Source organism: Perissodus microlepis, chromosome 11 (assembly GCF_051167445.1).
Source record: "Perissodus microlepis isolate ML-2025 ecotype Zambia chromosome 11, ASM5116744v1, whole genome shotgun sequence".
Classification (NCBI taxonomy): Eukaryota; Metazoa; Chordata; class Actinopteri; order Cichliformes; family Cichlidae; genus Perissodus; species Perissodus microlepis.
Window position 1 is genome coordinate 19,205,127 of NC_140471.1, and position 20,672 is coordinate 19,225,798.

The 20,672-nt window shown below is 40.7% G+C and overlaps 2 protein-coding genes across 3 annotated transcripts; one reads left to right on the forward strand and one right to left on the reverse strand.

Moving 5' to 3' along the window:
- Positions 1 to 273: 273 nt before the first annotated feature.
- skap2 (src kinase associated phosphoprotein 2) lies at positions 274 to 8,345 on the forward strand. The gene is made up of 12 exons (XM_084944920.1): positions 274 to 422; positions 771 to 876; positions 990 to 1,015; positions 1,238 to 1,339; positions 2,135 to 2,215; positions 2,644 to 2,727; positions 2,851 to 2,975; positions 3,350 to 3,413; positions 3,545 to 3,649; positions 3,756 to 3,836; positions 4,736 to 4,848; positions 7,883 to 8,345. Exons 1-12 carry the CDS (start codon positions 383 to 385, stop codon positions 7,973 to 7,975), a joined length of 1,020 nt encoding a protein of 339 aa, XP_084801046.1. The 5' UTR covers positions 274 to 382; the 3' UTR covers positions 7,976 to 8,345.
- An 8,475-nt stretch (positions 8,346 to 16,820) lies between these two features.
- snx10b (sorting nexin 10b) lies at positions 16,821 to 20,605 on the reverse strand. Of its 2 annotated transcripts, XM_084944231.1 has the most exons (6): positions 18,589 to 20,605; positions 18,225 to 18,311; positions 18,026 to 18,126; positions 17,818 to 17,919; positions 17,457 to 17,666; positions 16,821 to 17,355 (listed from the first exon to the last, which is right to left on the reverse strand). In XM_084944231.1, the coding sequence occupies exons 1-6, from the start codon at positions 18,619 to 18,621 to the stop codon at positions 17,244 to 17,246; spliced, it is 645 nt and encodes a 214-aa protein (XP_084800357.1). In that variant the 5' UTR covers positions 18,622 to 20,605; the 3' UTR covers positions 16,821 to 17,243. The 2 variants fall into 2 exon arrangements, with proteins under 2 accessions (XP_084800357.1, XP_084800356.1); XM_084944230.1 differs by having other exon boundaries at positions 18,225 to 20,605.
- Positions 20,606 to 20,672: the final 67 nt, after the last annotated feature.

Below are 20,672 nucleotides of genomic sequence, written 5' to 3' on the forward strand. Positions count from 1 at the left end.
CAGCGAGTCAGCCATAGAGAGCAGACTTAAGTGCCAAAAAATATGATCTGGAATCAATCAACAGTATGATCGCGGCGTTATGCTCGGACTTTATTATTCCGTAAAGACCCGTTGCTCCATTAAAGCATCAATTTCCTGTCTACGGTGGCAGTCAAAAAATAAATAAAGGCCAATAAACGTCAACGTCAGTGAACGCCGAACACCGAGCAGGCGGCTCTGAGTGTTTGTCCTGCAGCGGAACTGTGTGGTCACTGATAAATAATTAGCAGATTAACTTCCGTATATCTTCGAGCCCGAGCTGCTGCTTCCGTGTCGCGCAGGCTAGAGTTTCCCTTCCTCAGGCTGGACGCTCAATCGCTTCAGGCTAGAAACTGCGGTAAGAATGCGTGCGATCCCCGAGGAGTTAACGACGCTCATTTCAGGTAAAGCTGTCGATTCATAGTTGCCTTTGGAGTAGAGGAGAGTTTATTTCCGCATTTTATAAAGACTTGTTTTACTTTAAGTCTGGTATATAACAAACTGCTTTTCTTTTTAAAAAGAGGAAGCACAGTTTTCCCCCTTTTTTCTGCTATATTCACTCAAATCGACGGTTGTGCTGGCATTTCATTAAAAAAACAACTCGCTTCATGTCTCAAACTTGAGGCATGAGCTGGACGTCAAAGCTGCAAACTGCTCCTTTGTTTATGTTGTGGATGTCCATCAGTGGTGTGGCCACTTGACTGCTATCAGCCATCAGAACATGTTAATGTTTTACCTCTTGTGCTGTTCAGATCTCGAAAACTACCTCATTGATGGGTTGAAGGCAGAAAATCTAAGCAAGAAGGCGAAAGAGAAGAGGGAAGCCTTCATCAAGAGGATAAAGGAGGTCAAGCAAGGGTATGACTCATGACTGGAACCAGCATACATGAAAATACTCCAGTTTTGATTTGCTTTGCAGGTGCATAAGTTGTTGTGATTAACTTTATTTGCCGTCTTTTTCTCCCAAACAGTTTTCCACAAGATTTTAAGGACAAAGGTAAGTTGTCTGTCTGCTGAATAATCCTGTAGGTGTGTTTTGACATTAATGCGAAGGCCCACAAGTCAATTACAAACCTATCCCACAAATTTGAAAAAGCAAGGGCAAAAAAGAGTAACATTTCATAATAAACTGGCCACATAACACCTCTAACACCACACAATGGCAACTTCTGTGTTACACTGTGTGCAGTTACTTCACAGCCCTCTGTGTTTACTGCAGTAGGTGGAAATGACTCGGATGACGAGGAGGAAGTTGACAGCAACAACGACGGGGGGTCGCTGCAGTCAGAGCGCACGGAGAAGGATGATGATGCTTTCGAAGGTGAGCCACAAACACTTAGCAGACAAACAGAGTTGACTCGCTAACTGCTCGCAAGCTGCGGATTAGAGCACCGAAAGCTCCGTGTTGGCAGGAAAGTATACAGATCTTTGCTCTGGCTCCTTGGAGAAAGCGACTTTGAGTGGCACAATGAGTGAGACATTCCAACTGTAACTTGGCAACATACTTGGGAAGCAATTTGGGTGCACAACTGCTACTCCTACCACCTCCCTCACCCCTCCCCTTTGATGGCTAAAGCACACTTTATTGCTCTCTCAGCCACAGTCTAGGGGCTTAAAATTACTGCTGTGGCTGCAGGTTATGACACAAAAACATTCCCCGATAAACACTAGCTTTAATCCTGTTTATTCCATTATCCAAACCGTGACAGATTTTTGCATTTGCAGTTTTGTTTTTGCCCCCCCTTTTTTCCCACCACAGAGTATCAGGGAAATCCTTATGAAATGGTGATTGGGGGACTGGGGTTTATGGCCTATAAGCAGCTGCCAGTTTTATGGCTGCTCTTTCACACAATGCAACTTTGACACGGCATTTGAATATTTGAAGTTAGACAGGGCAAGGGAAACCTTCTCCAGTGAGAGTAAAATATTACTCAGAGTGGCTTTGCTATTCAATTTAATATCGGTTAAACAAATGCATGATAGCAAAGTAGCTCATAAACCTTCTGGTCATGTTTAACTTTAAGACCCCCGCCACAAAAAACAACAGTCAGTTATTAAGGATTCAGCAGCAATGATGACGGGTCACATATTTGGATTTCCTTAATTCTTTTTCCAGGTTCCCAGCAGTCCCCACCTGTGGCGGCCCAGGACCTGCCATCTGTCTTTAAAGCAGGATATCTTGAGAAGCGCAGAAAGGGTTGGTGCTCTGCTTATAAGATATGTACAAGGCAGCTTTTCCAAGGGGGAAAAAGCTGTAAAGTAAAAGGAGGCTGCCTGGTTACTGAAATATGCAAGCTCTCAAATATCCTTGGGCCAGTGTGTTGTTGGTTTTTTGGGTTTTTTTTTAAATTGGCTTTTTATCAGATGTGAACAAAAAGAAGGCTTTTTTGTTTTTTAACCTTTACAAAGAATCTTACATAATGCAAAACACCAAACATCTGCAAAAAGTTAGTTGACTCTACTGTGTTTCACACAATACCCTAAATAAAGACTGTAATCTAATACACACTTTCTTTACAGTTCAGGTATTTTTGTCCATTCTATATATATATAAAAATCACAACGCTTACAGCCATCAAAACACACTGGAAAATCCTCTATGCATGTGGTTCTCTCCCTCCACAGATCACAGCTTTTTTGGTACTGAGTGGCAGAAGAGATGGTGTGCTCTGAGCCATCACACCTTCTACTATTACGGCAGTGAGAAAGGTACTTTCTTCATTTTTAAGTGGGTGAATAATTTCCCTTTTTTCCCCCCTTTTCTTTTTAACAGTATTGATGCAGTTATTGCATCTGCACCAATAATGATGATGCTTTAATTTTCTAAACCAGACAAGCAGCAGAAGGGTGAGTTCAGTATCGATGGGTACGGTGTCAAAATGAACAACACCTTACGCAAGGACTCGAAGAAAGACTGCTGCTTCGAAATTTTGGCCCCAGACAAGCGCGTCTATCAGGTACGCTCATCTCTCGATGGCTGCTCGAGTTTCTTTCAGTCGTTGCCTTTTTTAAAATGCTGTTAAACTGAAATAACCAAAACCAAATACAAACTTGAGATGTGACATGTTTAAAACTTGGCACAGTGTGTCTATCCATGCACTTCAGTAAATCTTTATTTTAATGCTTTTCCATTTGACACTACTGCCTTTGCAGTAGCTCAGCCTGACACGTACTGAATAAGGCTAAATGAGTGTTTCTAACATTCAGACTCTTCCATGTGGAACATTTTACTATGCATAAATGCAATATTATTTGCTTATGTTAATTAATATATGTAGAGCTCCTCCTTATTGCACATTCACATTCATTTCTCTTCCCCCTTTCATGACAGTTTTGTGCGTCATCACCGAAGGAGGCGGAAGAGTGGGTGAAACAGATAGACTTTGTTTTGAAAGGTTTGACCTTTGCCATTCATAAAAAAATATATATATATTATGCTCTTTAAAGTTAGTAGCACCTACTGGGGAAAGAAAATCTGCATTTATCATGCCTAGCAATAAAACTAATTTTGTTCTCCTGTTTGTAGATATGTCGGGCATCATCCCAGAAGACGACGAGGAACAGGAAATGTACGATGACGTAGGGACGATGGCTCAGCCAATCGATGAAGACATCTACGAAGAGCTTCCAGGTCTGACCATGTGTTACATTACATTACAATGATAACCTCTAACAAAGTGCGTGGATCTTGTTTGATTTGATCTGATTTTATTTTTTATATCGTTTTGTTTCTCCAGAAGAAGAAGTTCCGGCTGTAGCAAAGCCTCGTCCTCCAAAAATTGAGCCGGCAAGCAAACCTGTTCCTCCTCCTGCTGCAGGTACACAAAGCACTGACATTTGTGCTTAGTCTCAATCCTAAGTGGTATATTTAGTGAATTAGAATGTAGTAAGTTTCTTAATAGACAGAAGAAACTTTAAAAAATGATCCACCTTTTTGTGACACGTACACACAGCAAATGAAACCTAACAGCTATGAAGAAGTGACATACGCAGAGGAAGTTCTCGTGAAGGAATGCAACTGAAAGTTAGCACAATACTGGAAATAACTTCAGCCTAGTTGGCCAAGTTCCTTTTACAATAACTAGCATGTTATAGTTCTGTAAATAGCTGATACCTTTCCTCCAAAAACGATCCGCCTCTGTCTGCTCTGCACATTTGAGCAAACTTCCAGTTACTAACCACCAAGTCTCACCACACAACTCAGAATGGCCAGCTTTATAGACTTTAAAAACAGACTTGCTCAGAAGTGGAAACCCCAGCTGCTAAAACACTAGCTGCGTCTTGGTTTCAAACTACAAACCAGTTGAATCCAGCATACTAATGCACTGCACTACATAGTAGTTAGTTGTCATTGTACATTTTACTACTAAACACCACTATTTTCTTTTTAATTCTGAAAGCAGTGCCCAGCTTTTACATTTCTCTTTGTGCATTGCTTCGTGATTAAAAAATAATGCACAAACAATACACCCCAAAACCTTTTTTTTTTTTTTTTTTTAAATTTAATGAGAATTCATTAGGTAACTGGGACACTGCTGACCTTCTTGATTTGGTTTTTGATCCAACCAAATTCTGCCGTAGGCTCTTGGCTGCCCCCTGTAGGTTCGGTTCAAACTAACAAGTAATTGCTGTGTGAAATCTGTACATCTAGAAGGATTACTCTGGCTAGAAAATAAAGCGCCGATCTGTCATCACCTTGCTTTTTTTTCTTTTTCAGTTGATAAGAGCACAGACTATCAGAACTACTACCAAGGCTTGTGGGACTGTTCAGGGGACCACCCAGACGAGCTGTCCTTCAAACGTGGAGATGCCATCTACATCCTGAGTAAGGTATGATGAGGCTAAACCCTAGATGTCAGAGATAAACTGTGGCGATTCTTGTCTTGACGCACGATAAAGTTGGTATTACCTTAAATCCAACCACACTGCAAAAGTTTGAGAGGTTTGTAGACCAAGTGGCTGGTTTCAGACCACCTAAAGTGAGTTATTCCTAAGCTCTTAGAGGAACTGACTATTCAGATCCTTTACTGGCAGCACCTGGCCCACCGCCTAGAGGTGGAAGGCTGATGGTAAGAGGCAGACTGGGCTTGGTTCCTTCTCTGGCGCTCTGATGGGGATTAGTTGTGTCACAACGGAAACTGTTTTAGTGCTGTTGGCGGAGGCCGAGCTTAGCTGGCACACGGCGTAATTCCATCACTTCCATCTGGACTGTTTCAGTACGCTGTCGCTACTGCCATGCCAGGCAGTGAGCAGCCTTCAGCCCACACACACCTCTCAGAAATTTCTCTCACCTCGCCAAATAGGAATGTGTGTTTTCAGGAAAACCAGGCTGGTCAGCCACTCTATTCAGAGCAGGTGAGGACGTGTAATGGACGCACAATTTCCGAGGCTTGTCAGCTAGTCATGAGCCGGAGAACTGAGAGGCAGTTCTTTACCTTTATTATGTAACTAAACAGGAGCCCCTTTGTACTTAACCGGTTCTATGAACGCTGAATTGGATTTTGTTGTGATACATTTAACAAGATTTGTTTTGGACGCTGGACAGAAAATGAGCAGTGGAATTTTATACTCGTCGAGATGTGTGGTTTGTCTTTAAAATATATATAAATAATGTGTGAAATGTGCTCCATCCAGACGGGCAATATTTCCTGTCTGGTTTGGTTTCTATGGAGCATGGAGTCAATTGAGACATTCTGTTGTCAACGGGCCAGGTTGCTTTTCAAATTCAAGTCTGCCATCTACTGGCTCTTTAAGGCAAAGAAGACTTGGGGGAAATTTGAGAGGCATGTGCTGTACATTAAACAGAGATGCACAAATAAATAAATACAATTGTAATATGCTACATAGTCATATTATTAACTCCATGTATAGCAGGAAGCACTAGAAATTTATTTTTCACCTTTGAAATGTGTAAATATTTTTTTAAAGCCCTTCTCAATTTTATATTGAACATGATGTCAATATAAAATTCAAGACAAATTCACCTTATTATCACGTTTAGGAGACTGGGACCAGAAAATTGCTCTCTCGCTCTCTCTTTTAAATACACTACAATAAAACTAAATAATGAATTATCAGGACTGTTGGTTTTCTTTTCACCAAATCAATTGATTGTTCCTTCAACACTAATGGAGGGACACAAATGCACAAAGCAGACAGACTGTCCAATCCTCATTGACCAAATGCCTGTTTATGACTTCTCCTTGGTGTGTAGAAAAGGCCCAAGAATCAAGTTGCCCTTTCACTTAGACTGGGAGTGCCATTAGCTAAAACCTTGGTGTTGGGGGTTGTGGCCTGCTGCGAGGGCAATGACCATAAAACCTGTCTGGACTGCAGCAGCCAGCTGCAGCTAAATGGACAGCCGACTCCCCCCCCCCCCCCCCCCCCCCCCCCCCCCTCCGCCATTCCCTCTTCCACTGTTCTCCTTTCTCCCTCCTCGAATGTGTCCCTCCCCCATTCTGCAGACCAGAAATAGCTGTAGTGTTACAGCTGGGAGACCCCCCAGTCAGGACCTGGGAGCTGATTATAAGGCCTGACTAAGGGCGATTGTGTTGACCGGATATGCTGCACACCTCGTCGCCCCCAACACACACCCAGCCTCCCATTAGTAACAAACTGACTGAGAGATGCAAGGTCTCTCTGCTTAAAATGCCACAATGTTTTAACTAATGCACCGGGACTTTTTCATTTGGTGAAAGTAATCAAATTACAGGACGGTTGTTTTGACTAGCCGAGGGTATTTGTGTTGATGTGTGTTGTTGCAGTGTGTGGTGTCATTAGTCATCGACAGCTCTACATATTTGTTCTCATGTTGCGTCCAGCACTTACTAAAGCATGACTTATTTGTCAGCCGGCCAACGACACAATGAGGTGTCGCCGTTTTCAAAGGCTGGTGGCAGGAAGTCGTAATGTGGACGCACACTCCTTTACACACACCTCATGTCAAGCTGCTATATTAGCCTCCAGGGGCTTGTGATGAAATGACATTTTAGGAAAGTGGATTTAACATTTTCTGTTTGTCTGTGGTAGCTATGTAAACATAATATTTTTACTATTTAAATTTAGTGTTAATAATTTAGATGTTTCGAATGGCTTTCTACAGCATTATATTGATTTGGCTGATACAGATACTGAAACGGTGTGTCAAGCCTGTCTTTATCTGATGTGATAAATGGCCCGTCACCAGAGACCCGTCAGTGTCAGCCCTCACTATAGTGAGCATAATCCCCCTCTGTCTAATACTACCATATGATCGCTTACATCCATTGCTCTGTCTTGGGAATAAGTGGACACAGATGTGGCCCTTCATTGTCCCCGAGTTCTGGCTTGGATGTGAAACGTTGTCCAGGTTCGTCTTCCTTCAGCCTTGTCAGAACGTGATCTCCGGTCTTGATTCATGCGCAGGGAAGACTTTGATGTAAGGTCAAAGAGAAAGGGGGGGCGAGAGAGAAAGAAAGGGAGAGAGTGAGTGAGTTATTGTCGTCTTGTCTCAGATCTCTCCTCGCAGTGTCCTCCTCACATCTCAGCGTGCTGACAGCCATTTGGAGCTATTACTTGTCACGCTTTGACAGATTTATGTGCGATGTGCTTTATGCACACTGAGCTTTTTGTGTGGAGTAGAGGGAAACGTGCAGTCTCAAAACTGACACCAGGTAAAGAGGCAGAACGGAAGGCAAGGAGGTGTACAGGTGTTGATGGGAGATAAGTACTGTAGAGTGGATGGAAAACAGCCGAAAGAAAGAAGGCGTCATTTGTTCTTCTGTTTTATCAATTTTGATTTCAGCAGAATATTATCAGCTAGGATGAAGGAGCACTAACACACTTCTTTTTCCTTCCTTGTTTCTGCTTCTCTGTGTGCTTCCAGGAGTATCAGAACTTTGGCTGGTGGGTTGGAGAGAAGAATGGAGTTATAGGTATTGTTCCCAAAAACTATCTGCTGGAGCTCTATGCTATTTAAATGCACCCGGTGTAAACTGCTAACATCTTGTGGCTTTCCAATTGCTCGTTCCAAATGCTCAAAAGTTGCAACTGAAAAACTAGTAATTATAAATATGGTAAAATATTGTTTTTTGTATTGAATTTTTTTGAAGAACATTCCCTGTGATACGCATTGTAAGAGACTGATTTGATATAAGGATTTAACTTTTTTTTTTTTTTTTTTTTTTTTTAATTTGACTGATACATGTAGGGTTTTCTGCACTTTGCACTGCTTTCTTTGTTATTTATTCTGTATTCAGTTTTTTTGAAAACAATATGATCTCACTTGCTGCTTTTGGCAAATTTTGAATTTTGCAACTGGCAAAATAAATAAAAATGTAAATACATGATGTTTGGACCTCCCCTGTGTGTTTGTGGGTTTTTGTTTTTGTTTCCCCCCCCCTAAAAGTCCACAAGGTGGCAGTAGAGAGTTTTGGAGTGTCAGTTTATCTTTAACAAAGACACTGATAGAAGTGTCTACACAGCTGTATCTTCTTTCTTGTCTTAGAACCCAGTTCTTGACATAAAGTTTAAATAATTAATATTATCAAACAGAAGAAATATTTGGTTCTTGTCATTTTCTGATGGGGAGAAATATTTATAAAATATTTATACTTTATATGCACTAAGTGCATCTATGAATACTAATCTACCCTGAATAATAAATCACATTATTTGTTGTCTGTAATGCTGTGCGGTTAGGTCAAAGGCAATATTTAAACCTGGGTGTACACTAAAGACGTGTATAGGGTCTCCTGGTTACAAAAATATTTATTTATTTTAAAATGACTTTATTCATCTGCTCAGCACTTTTTGCTCCAATCTTCAAAGGGACACTTTTTATTTTATGGCACCTGAGAGACTTGCCTGGGCAGAGGATGACAGCGTGGCAGATGGTTGCTCGTGCTGCATGCCTGAGTGAAATGGTTGAGGTGCACTAATAAGACAGCCACCCACACAGATAGTATGGATGCTTATCGCCCTCTGAGGGGCTGTTTGACAGCAGGCGAGGTGGTTGCGGCTGGGCATATCCCTCTGAGGTTACATACGTACTGTACATAGCTTTTTACAGTCTCCTCACTGAATGAAATACCAAAGCTATGTTTTTATATATGCTCATTTTTGGTTTGATACAGACAAAGATTCCTTGTCAATGTTTCTCAAGGTTGTGAGAAAATGGGCAGGGAAAATGCATTCATTAACCGATAACTCACTGCATCGTTCCCTTCATCTTCCCTCTATTTTTTCTCCCTTTTCTGTGTCTCTCTATTTTGTTCTTCTTGAGTGATGAGCTCGTCCTCTGTCCTCTGGGTGACATTCAAAGACAACATAAATCCTGCCCTTTATGGTATAGTGCAGCGATAAAGCTTCTCTACTAATTGGCGATGTAATGAATTACCATAATGAGTTATTGAATATAGAGAGGAAATGCTTTTGTTTTAGGGCAGAGAAAGAACGTATAATCAAATAATGCAATATTCTGCCATATAGATGGCAAAAATTGTGATGACAATGCTCTGAAATGCTTCCATCAGGTTTTGGGCTTGTTGCTAAATTATGGGCTATAATGTCTAAACAAAAATATTTCCTTAGTGCTGACATAGCGTTCGTTTTAATGTTTGGCAATGGGTTAAGTTGCCAAAGGCAAGTAAGGCTAAATGTTGCCTCTCATTTTTATGTGCCAATAAAGGATTTCCTTAATGGATGTCAACTTCACCCCCCCACCCACCCCACTCCCCCCATCTCCTGTTAGATTTGGACAGCCATATCCTCAGAATATACAGGGTCTTTTATTGCAATTTAACATCAAGATATAATGTTTCAAAGATAAATGTCACCGTGCTATTAATCTGCCGGGCACTAAATTACACTAATGATACCAGAATATCACTAATTAATACTTTTAACCACAAAGCGACAATTCTGCCAGCCAAATGTGTATAGATTGAGCTGTTGAGTAATAATAAATAAAACTGGATTTACAGAGAAAGATGATGGAAATATAAAACGCATTTCCCTTCAGGTAAAAACACATTTGTAGTCATTTTCTGCTGATAATGACTGAGAGTTCAAAGAAGTTACAGGTGACATAGTGTATTTTTTTCCCCCAGTAAGACTTCTTTTGATGCTACTGCTCTCATAATTCGTGCCATGTGCAAACATAAATAACTCAGAAGAATAACGGTACACTAATATAACCCGCTCATCTTTGTTGATTATTATTATGCATCAGGCTTGTTGAGAAGGCTAAAGGCTTGATCTATACCACTTTGGAGAGGTAATTTTGATCAAGCTGTCAGCTGCTTCTTCTGCTCTTTAACCAGGTCACAGAGCAGTAGATCACAGCTTCATAGAGAGTTTCTGTCAGGCATAACAGAGTGTTATTTATGTGGTATCCCCTGGCATTTTGCAGGAAATGTATTACATCTCCAACTGGCCCTATGTCAGCATTCCATTAAAGCTTCTTTTCCTCAGTCTAAATCTTAAAATCTGGAATAGACACACTTTAAAGGTAAGTCACTCTTAATTGAGGTCAGTTTCTGTGAACATAACTCATAGCAGCTGACAAATTAAGTTTTTTTCCGCTGGCTCGTGACACTGTGGGACGATATGGTGTATTCAAAGTGAATGCTAATGACAATCACAGCAGGAAAACTCATATTTCTGGAAATTTGAAGCTTCGATTTTTTAAAAATTTATTTTAGTGGTTTTTTGATATCTACCATCTAATGTTATGAGCTGCAGAGCAGGGTTAGCGGTGGGGCACTAAATATAGGTCTAGACAGGCCATTTATTCGAAGCACCACGCCCACTTTTCTCACATGTTATAGGTGTCTGCTCTCTCTTCGCGTTAATAGCCTTCTGGGTGCTGCAGACAGCGATGTCGAAGGAGGACTTGTATATTTCTGGAGCGGGTGACAGATGTGGCTCCAACGTCCGAAAACCACATTTCCTGGCCTCAAAAACCTCACCATCAACCCCCTACTTGATACTACGATTAGCACCATCACATCTAAGCTGGTGTTTTCACTAATGAAGCTGTTAATGCTGTGGCGATGATTGTCAGCCCTCTCATATACTGTATACATCAACGTTGCAAGCAGTTCGTGTTTCAAGGGTGTGGAGTCCAGGCTGTCAGGCAGGTTAGAGCTATGTGCTGACATGTCACTCAAAATAAATCAGGCTTATCAAAGTGACAGGTGTTTGTCCACCTGCTATAAACATCTCCCACACCTCGCTCCTGCTCCATCTCTTCATAGATTATTTATAATGCTGCAGCCTCCATAGCCCAGCCCTGTTTACTCTCTTGCTGTGGCTCTAATATCAGGTCAGTGCTCTGCTGCTGATTTACTATACTAGTTAGCGAGGTGAGTAATGACCCGGGATGGTTTGGGAGGATAGTTTGTAATCAAAGGAGGTCAGAGATGCAAGCGATGTTCTAACTGTAATTACAGCCCTGTGTACCCCTTTCATCCACATACACTGCAGCTGTCTGCCTCTCAGTGCTGCGTAAAAGAATCACCCCCCATCTCTTGCCAGCTCCTCTTTTACTGCCCTGAGTTAGATGCCCCTGGTTGTAATGACCCCACCTTTAAGTTGAGGTCCCATCTCAGTGTCAGGTCTTTATATAGCACCAGTTTTCAAGACAGCCCTCCAGCAGTGGAAGTGAAGGTGTGAGGTTTGAATTACAAGAGCTTGCTGAGCTAACTGAGGCACTGGATAGCAGATTGTTGCCATCACTCCCATTTAGTGTCAGCTTTGGCATGTATCCAGGCTCGGGTCCTGCCAAGCTAACCTGAACTCATTTAGTGCCCAAAGTACACACAGAGGTATTCATCATTACACTGTGACAAGACCACATCTTCATGAGTAAGAACACTGCGGTAAGATTCACATTCAGATTGATTGATTCAGACGTTTTAAGTTATTCAGTTTTACTGCTTTATATTTTTTGTATTCTTCTCTTCTCATCCTATTTATAATACAGTACGTATTATATAGAGGAAAATAAAGAGGCAATGAGATAAAATGTTATGGTGCCATTCATCCTCATATCCACATTATGAGGAAAACCCATGCACTACAAGGAGAACGTCTACAGGTGCATGACCTATCTGCTGTGAGGCAACTGAGCTAACCAGCCAGCACGATAAACAGCTTAAATATGGTAATGTACTTTCAATGAATTCAATGTCCGCTCCATAGCTTCCACCTACAGGTCACATGATGTCCCCAAGACCATCCTGCTGAAGAGGGCCAGAAGTTCTAACTTCACAAAGCTAGACAGTAGAGCTATGACACTGTGTCATTACATTGTTTGCATATACTGCTCCCAAAGGTCAAGAACAAGCATCCACGCTCCAGTGGCAGTGTATATTTAACATCCAGAGTGTTGGTAACTTTTAAGTAAGACTTTATGTGTGTTAACCACGTCTGCAGAACTTCAGACTTCCTGGTGTGACAGTCCATATCATTTTACGTGCATATTAATGAATTTGACATAGGTCTATTAAGGGTACCATGAATAATAATCATGCAAATTTAGGATACTCATTACATATGTATTACATGAGTAGCAGGTGGGGTAATTTGAGTAATTTGTGGCTATATGCAGATATTGGGATGATGGACGGTGTCTGAAGAAGACAAGCTGAGCCGGTCAGTGGATCTACTGCAGAGTAAGGAGAATTTAGGCTCATCATAAAAGATTTCTCCTTGCCTCTTATTTCACTTGGACATTTTTATGTTTTTTTTATTTTCTACCTCATTGCAGCCGTGAGCTGCCTGCTGATTTACACACACTGCCAGTGAAGCTCAGAGGCCCCGAGAGATGGTGCCCTCTACCCCTCCGTTTTTCCCCCCTTCTTTCTCCACCCTATGTCGTCTTCTCACTGCCACCACTGGCAGTTTCTCTGTTCCCTGAAATGGGTCTGACCAAAGAGCTCCCCCTCTACTCATACCTCATCCCTAACAAGACATTTCGTCTGGAGGGGTTGTTATTTACACATGATCTTGTGACACACAAAAGGCTCTGTTCCCCTGTGCCAAGATGCGAATGCATGCAAAAATGTACTACACATCTCCCTCTCTTTCTATCTCCATCTATCGGTTGAGCTATTGGTCAACCTATGTACTAACAATCATTACACAAGGACTTGCTTCTACATTTTTTGCAGTTTAAAGAATTTGTACTTCCAATAATACAGCAAACCTGCAGCTGGTGGCTTTGGAGGCTGTTTGTATGGGAAACAGTACAAAACAACCTGTTCCTATGCCAATGAAATGATCACAAGTTTACACGACTATGAACTGTAGTAAAAAAAAAAAAAAAAAAAAAGACTAAAAATATTTAGTTTCTTGTCATTTCAATTTAAGGAGTTACCTACTAAATTATCATCTATTCATTTTTTTTTTTTTTTACCTAATTCTAAGTCAAAGTTAACAATTTAGAAAACTCACTCAAAGCACTTTATTTTAAAATGCATTCATGCATACTTTATAAAAAATGTTATCAAATTTAGATTTAGCAGTTAATCTAAGATGCATGTTTTTGCACCGAGGGAGGACACCTATGTAGGCGCAGGGAGAACATGCAAACTCCACACAGGAAGGCCCCACCAGGGGAACAATGCCCTTCCACCAGTGTGTGAATGTGAGAGTGAATGAATAGTGGAATTGTACAGCGCTTTGAGGTTCTCAAAAAGCGCTATATTCTCATGCTATGCTAACATTAAAAAAACAATAGATGCCAAAAAAGTAAAGACCCCTGTTTGTACAACCTGCAGGCATATGTTCCTTTCTATAAAACGAAGGGATTATTTCATTGATTAATGAACATTTGTGATTATATATGATCAAACACATTTGCTGTTTTAAGACAAAGTCCCTCCTTGTCATACATCTGCTTTTAAGATGCACAAACCAAAGGAAACACATCTAATTTTACACACCATATTATTTGAGGAAATTACCCAGCAATGATCTCATCTTTTTTTCCCTCCCTCAAGCCGACGCGCTCAAGGCAGAGGAGCTAGTTTCATGCTGATCAGCTCTGATTCTAGGGGATGGGAAGGTGATGCATGCCTTGCTACAGTGATCACGTCGGTTCCCTGTAATTGCTACATCCACACGTCAACGGGCAACACCATTTGCAGGGGAAATAGCAGGTTTAGCTATACAGAACTCAGAAAAGGTAAGGCTGCAGAATTTGATGGATGGCTTGTGTCATCTCATTTCCATCTGTGACATTTGAGTGACACAGAAAAATGTTTCAACCCTGAAGATTTTTTTTTTCCTTTTTCCTTTTTGTTTTTGCTTTTTGGTCAAACTGAGGGTAGGTTTGGCTTTTGAATGTGCACATGCACACACACACACACATAGAAGGACAGAGGCACACACAGCTGCAAGGACAGATGTAAAAATCCTGTTTTGGCTGTCAGGTTGTGGAAGCTTTGTGGCCCACAGTAAATCAGCACTCAGTACTGGCATGAAATGTAAGAGACCTTGAAAAATGTTCAGTTTCTTATTAACGCTTCAGTAAATCCCCAGCTCCAAGATCTGCCTATAGTGGAAAAACATGCCATATCGCCTGCGTGTGCTGTTGTCATATCACCAATAATGTATATTCATGGTATCGTTTTGTTTAGGCATCAGCCCCTGTCCACTGGCAGTGCAGCTGGCTTTCTCTGATATCGACTCATCCTGGTTCAACGGAGTTGCAGTCACAGAGATTTAATATCTCAAATGGTGCTGAGCTCCTATTGCTACTAATGGATTCTGTATAATGTGGCACTTAAAATGCATGAGCAGGCTCTGATTTATCTGTAATTTGCCTCCACTGGAGCATATCTCCCTCATTTCTTCCATTTGTTTTTGGCTTTGTAGACATACCCTGATTGGGATTTCATATTGTCACATGTTTGACAGTTTGGTTAATTCCAAAAGATAAAATGTTTATTTTTGCTTATTCTGATGCAGTGTTAATTACAAATCAGATGTAATAGCAAGTCAAGCATGTGATCATAGACATTAGATGTGGTTTATTTGAGCTGTTGTGGCAGAAGGACATGCTGACTTGGTCTGAGGCAGATGGGTCTCTCCCAGAGGGGCCATTTTCATTTATTTGGTCTTCGACTACTTTATGTGTCAAACAATAAGCATACTAATTAGATTACGCACAGTGAGGGTATTTGCTGAGGGAGAGTGAAATTTCATCTTCTACTTCTTCTTCATTTATTGTCCCACTGTTTTCACTCCAGCTGACCACACTGGGGGTCACACAACATGGAGCAGGGAGCCGCTAGCAATTGATCTGATGGGTTTAAATGTCTCCTTGTTGTCATGGTAGCAGAACTGCAGCGGTAGGCTAGGCTCAAGGTTAACGGCCAGTGGATCGGAGTACTGAACCATCAAATGATGGGTCAATACTGCAGGACGGGTCAAACTGAAACTAGCAAATGGAAACATTTCAATCCACAAGACTGTTAGTGACAAAAAGGAGTTTGCAGTCACAAAGCTCTGCAAGGGGAACTTAGTTCATTGTGCAACCTGCAACTCCAAAGCTCCCCAAGATTACTTCTTCCCTTTTACATTTTTGGCATCTCTTACACTAGCATCTCAAGGGCTGTGATACATCCTTCATTGGTTTCATTAATATTATGAAACTGATGAGTCTAAAATTTTTTAATTAATTAAAATTTACATGACAGCTTTTCTTTTCTTTTTTTGACAGACAAAGTAATTTAATTCATTCGTTTATTTTTAAAATACCCACACAATACCCGAAATGTTGCATCTTTAACTTCAAGAATTCCTTCAAACACTGACATGATACAGTGTAGCATTTTACATAGGCTTCTTAAAAGTCTGTCAGGGTGACACGCAACAATATTGGAAAGTCAGACATCATTAGACTGAACAGTTCCTGTTTAAATAGCTTCTTTGCAAGCTATTTGCAGGAAGACAAGACAATTTTTTTTTAAATTTATTAAGTGGAAATTGTGAAAAACATTGTTACACTTGAACACCTACACCTTTGTCCGAACGTGCAAAATAATGCTGACTACACGTCAAGCATTGGTAATGGTTGCACATACATATATTTCACTACAGTAGATGCAAATGAATACATATCTACTGGATGCGCATCTTTCGGAAATGTGTCCCACCTTCCCGTGGCAGCTCGGTTTGCGGCTGTTCATTTGCATCTCAGTGTGTTTAAGATGATGTCACTGCTCCGTTCTTTCTAACATAAGCCTACTATCTCGTCCACCCTCTGAATTCACAATAAATCTCACCCAGCTGCTGCAGAGGAAAAAACCAAACTAAGCAAAACACTTCATCTAATGAGTTTTGCAGATATGTCAGTTTTTCCACTCCCTTTACTCGTTATTACATCTGCAATAAAAAAAAAAAAGCACGGTGGTGTTCACTGTGAGAGCAGGCGTGTGTGTTTACTAAACACACACGAACAGACACGCTGAGATGTGACTGCAGTAGGTGAGCTCAGACTAACCCAAAGCAAAGGAGACAGGTAGAAAGGGTGTCTTGTCAGTGCAGCTGGCATTTTGTTCAGCAGGGAGCAATGTAGCCTGTCTACCTGATAGCCCTCTCAGACAGGAGCAAGTCCATTGGGATCCCACAGGACCTCCTACCAGCCACACACCTGACAAGGGGGCTGTCTAAAAACTCTGCAGAGACCCTATTACACATGTCATACTGCTAAGCACTGCGGTGGCCACCAGATGACAAGCTTTCCACACCCTTCCCTTGATTGGGAGTGAAGCACAGAGAGGAGAACAAAAGGCTTTCACTGCACTCATATCTGACCAGTTTCAGTCTCAATGACCAAAATTCAAGCAATGTTTATGAAGCAAAGATTATACAAACGCATTGCTGTTACAACACTGCCATCTTCAGGCAAATTGTTGGTACAACTTTTTATTTATTCAGACAATCTGAGAACATGTAGGTAGATATGTAGATAGATATAAATGTAGATAGATAATAGATATGTAATATACAAGAGGTAATTTTTTATTATTATTTACTGTGCAAATTTCAAACTAAAACGTCTCATCAAGAACAAAAGAAGCTGTGACATTTTTTTTAAATAAATGAAATAATTAAGACGAGTCATGTTAAGTGCAGTAACAGGTTTGCAGTAATAGCTTTTTCCTTCGCTCATCCAAAACATTGTATGGGTGCAGAGACTCCCACATTCTGTCAGCAGTATGAAGATGATGCTTTCATGTAGAACGAGATAAGCAGCTCAGCTCTTCCTCCTGGCTCGTTTCAATGAGATCAAGAGAAGAAGCTTCCAAATCTTTAATCTTGTGTTCTGGATCCCTACCCTCGGAGCTGGAAAAAAAAAGACAATTTAGTGAATTAGGTAGAGTGAAACTGACTTCTAAAGACTTTCAGTTCTACTCATGCGGTGAGATCAGATCTTTTTTTTTTACCTATCTGAGTCAGAGTCACAGGAAATTTTGAGGTTATTGTGCAGATCCTCTTCTGAGTGGAATCTCCGGAGGCCGCAGCGCTGCACAGCCTGAACCACAGAGTAGTGCGTCCTTCCAGCAGCGCAGGCCTCTATCATAGGCACGCTAAGCTTTGACTGTAGGAAAAGGTGAAGGCAGCTGTCGGACAGCAGCAGAGGGTTCTGAAGGACTCTGAAAAAAATTTGGGAAAAATAAACACTTTAAAACTTCTCCCGGTATTACCTTTAGAAAGAGTCAGTCATGTGGTCCCGTGTTTGTACTCCGGTTTTTGTTTGACTAGGTCAAAGTTCATAAATGCATTGATCTTTGAGTTCTCACGTACTGTTCCAAAAATTTCTGGAGCCCTTTCATTCGATCAGTGATCTGCTGAGCGTTATTAAGACTGAAGAAAGGGTTTTTAGGGGGCAGTCCTGGTACATGTACCCTGGAAAATCAACAACAAGAACAACAAAATGTCAGGAACAACTGAGCACACTACTTTAACTATGAGTAAGTAAACTTTAAATTCAAATCTCAGTGGATGAACTTACATTAGCATCGAATTTGCCTGCAGTTTTCGCCTGAGCCATACAAACTCACTGTATCTCCTTCTCACTTGTGAGATCTTCTTGGTGAAGCACACACTGTCGGTCTAAAACAGGACACCCCAGTGTCACACACATATCACAGTAAAGCTACCCTAAATGAAAGAATAAAGATTCGACCAACTGTCTTAAGCATTTTACTTACATGTAAACAAATTTCATAGTCTATGTAGGCATGCCAGAAGTCATTCTTTTGCATCCGTGGGTCCCGTACCCAGACACTGATGACCTGCTGCATGGAGAAGGCAGGACAGAGACTGAAAGACTGAATGGAATGCACTGTGTTGTGAAAAAGGGAAGGATTATATTGGCAGATAGAGGAAGTAGAATGACTAACATCACACGAACCAGGATAGGAAAATCCAACAGAGAATGGTTTCATGCTTAGTACAAACACGGTTATTTTCAAAGTTGTGCCACAGTTTAAGGAAAGCATGTGACTCCTAAAAGGTCTTTCTTCTTGACAATTAAGAAACTCTGTCACATTCACAACATTAATTCAGACCTACCTGATTCTCCATGCTGTCAGTTTCTTCTCTCATGATCTAAAAGATTCAATCTCAATAACCGTAAGTCAGATAGATAATGGTGGTCCTTAGCACTGCATTTGTGTCTTTTATTTCCACCTTTACTGTTATGGAGCAAAGGTTTCAAAATAAAGTCACAAGACTGATATAAGCACCTCCCTCTAACTGTCAACTCAGCAAAACGAGCATTCCTAAATCGGAAGCACTGTTAGAGAACACGTGTCAGCACAACCAGATCAAAGCTGCTAAAGTTACAGGAAATCCATACTTTGTTAGAAAAAGAGACAACTGCTGTAGGTTTGCTTTTTCTTTTTTTACACCATCACAGTGGATTTTACACGACACAATCAAGATATGATTGAAGTGGAGACTTTTGGCTTTAATTCACAAAAGTTTAACAAAAAGTTTAGTATTAACTGTTTATAAATTACAGCCATTTTTATACACAGTCTTCCATTTTAAGAGGCTCAAAGGTAACTGCTAGCAGTTTTGTGGCCAGGTGAGGCCTGTTCATTTGTTATTTTGTGACAAATGAAGTAGACATAAGATCTGACGTTAATTCAAAATGGTGAAAATGGTTTAGATTTTAAATATAAGGTCCAATGAGATGCCAATCTAAGTGAGGAAGGCCCGTCATTAGGCTGAAAATGAAAAATAATCCTCTCATAGAGACAGCAAAAACTTTAAGAGAGGCCAAATCAACAATCTGGTCTGTTCCTAAAAACAATGAGATGCCTGAAAGATCACAGGAGACAATTGAAGTGGATGCTGGTAGCCAAGTACCCAAGGGTACTGCAGAGGCCTGTTTTTAAGTCCATGCCAGAACATTTTCTGTGTCTAACTCCATCCACTTTCTCCCATCTTTTCTGTTCACTCTCAGTACTGCACTATCTAAAAAAAACAAAGAAAAAAACAGAAGAACATCAAAACTAAAATACATGATGACAGAATCGTTTCCATTTGTATGGAAAAACAACTTTACAGCATCTAACCAAGTCAAGAAGAGGTAAGCATATCATTGACAGGGTCCAGAGTTTAGAAACACCTTCATGAATGTAAATACAGAGAGTTTACAGCACGGTGGAAACCACTGGTTATACTCAAAAACAAGAAGGCCAGATTAGAAAATACCTAAAAGAACCTGCACAGTTCTAGAAAAAGTATCTTTGGACAGATAAACTCAAGATTAACTTGTACCAGAATAATGAGTAGAGAGAAGCATGGAAACAAATCATTATCCAAAGCATACCACATCATCTGTAAAATATGTGGAGGTAATGTTATAGCATGGGCATGTATGGTTGCCAATGGTAAAGGGTCACTAGTGTTTATTGATGAAAGTGTACAGCACTATACTTTTCACTCAGATGCCACAAACCTGATCACTTTACAGTGCAAACAGATAATGACCCGAAGGACACCACAAAAGCAACTCAACCATTCCTGAAAGCAAAAACGGGGATATTCTTCATCAACCACGTCAGTCACCTGATCTCCGCCTAACAGCGTGCCTTCCAGTTACTAAAAACAAAACTGAATCCAGAAAAACCCACAAGCAGCACCAGACAGTAACCGCAGCATAGGGCTAGCAGAGCCTCTGAAGCATGGAAAAAAAGTACGTGGTGGTGTTGATGGGTTCTAAACTTTAGGCATTTATTGACTGCAAAGGTTTTTACTTTCAAGCAATTACAACAGTCCATCAATTTAAAATGTTGTAAGTTTGTCCAATTGATTTCAGCCTCTGAAAATGAAGCACTGTGTAAAAAATCACTGCAACTCCTAAAGAGCTGCATTTTTTACAGTAAAACCCTTGAATTAAGATTACAGGTCTGCACTATAAGCACATCTTAACTGTTAGCTTTAAAATCCACTGTGGTGGTGCACAGAGGAAAAAAGAAAATCACAAAGCTTGTGTTTCTGGACCCAACTCTGTGTAGCCCATTTAGTGCCAGAAATGTAATGTCAAATGAATCATCTCATATTAATGTTTGTTTTTTTTTAATAATTTGGAATTGGTCATTTATTTTAGGAGTAATTGGACCACAAAATGTGAGAAATATGATCAA

Excerpts from the sequence above, each read along its gene's own strand:
- skap2 (XM_084944920.1), top strand. The coding sequence starts at position 383 with ATGCGTGCGATCCCCGAGGAGTTAACGACGCTCATTTCAG. Across the intron at positions 423-770 it reads GTTAACGACGCTCATTTCAG|ATCTCGAAAACTACCTCATT; the intron begins GTAAAGCTGTCG and ends TGTGCTGTTCAG. Across the intron at positions 1,016-1,237 it reads ACAAGATTTTAAGGACAAAG|TAGGTGGAAATGACTCGGAT; the intron begins GTAAGTTGTCTG and ends TGTTTACTGCAG.
- snx10b (XM_084944230.1), bottom strand. The coding sequence starts at position 18,515 with ATGCTTTCCTTAAACTGTGGCACAACTTTGAAAATAACCGTGTTTGTA. Across the intron at positions 17,920-18,025 it reads CAGGCAAATTCGATGCTAAT|GGTACATGTACCAGGACTGC; the intron begins GTAAGTTCATCC and ends TTGATTTTCCAG. Across the intron at positions 17,667-17,817 it reads CTCCAGAAATTTTTGGAACA|AGTCCTTCAGAACCCTCTGC; the intron begins GTACGTGAGAAC and ends AATTTTTTTCAG.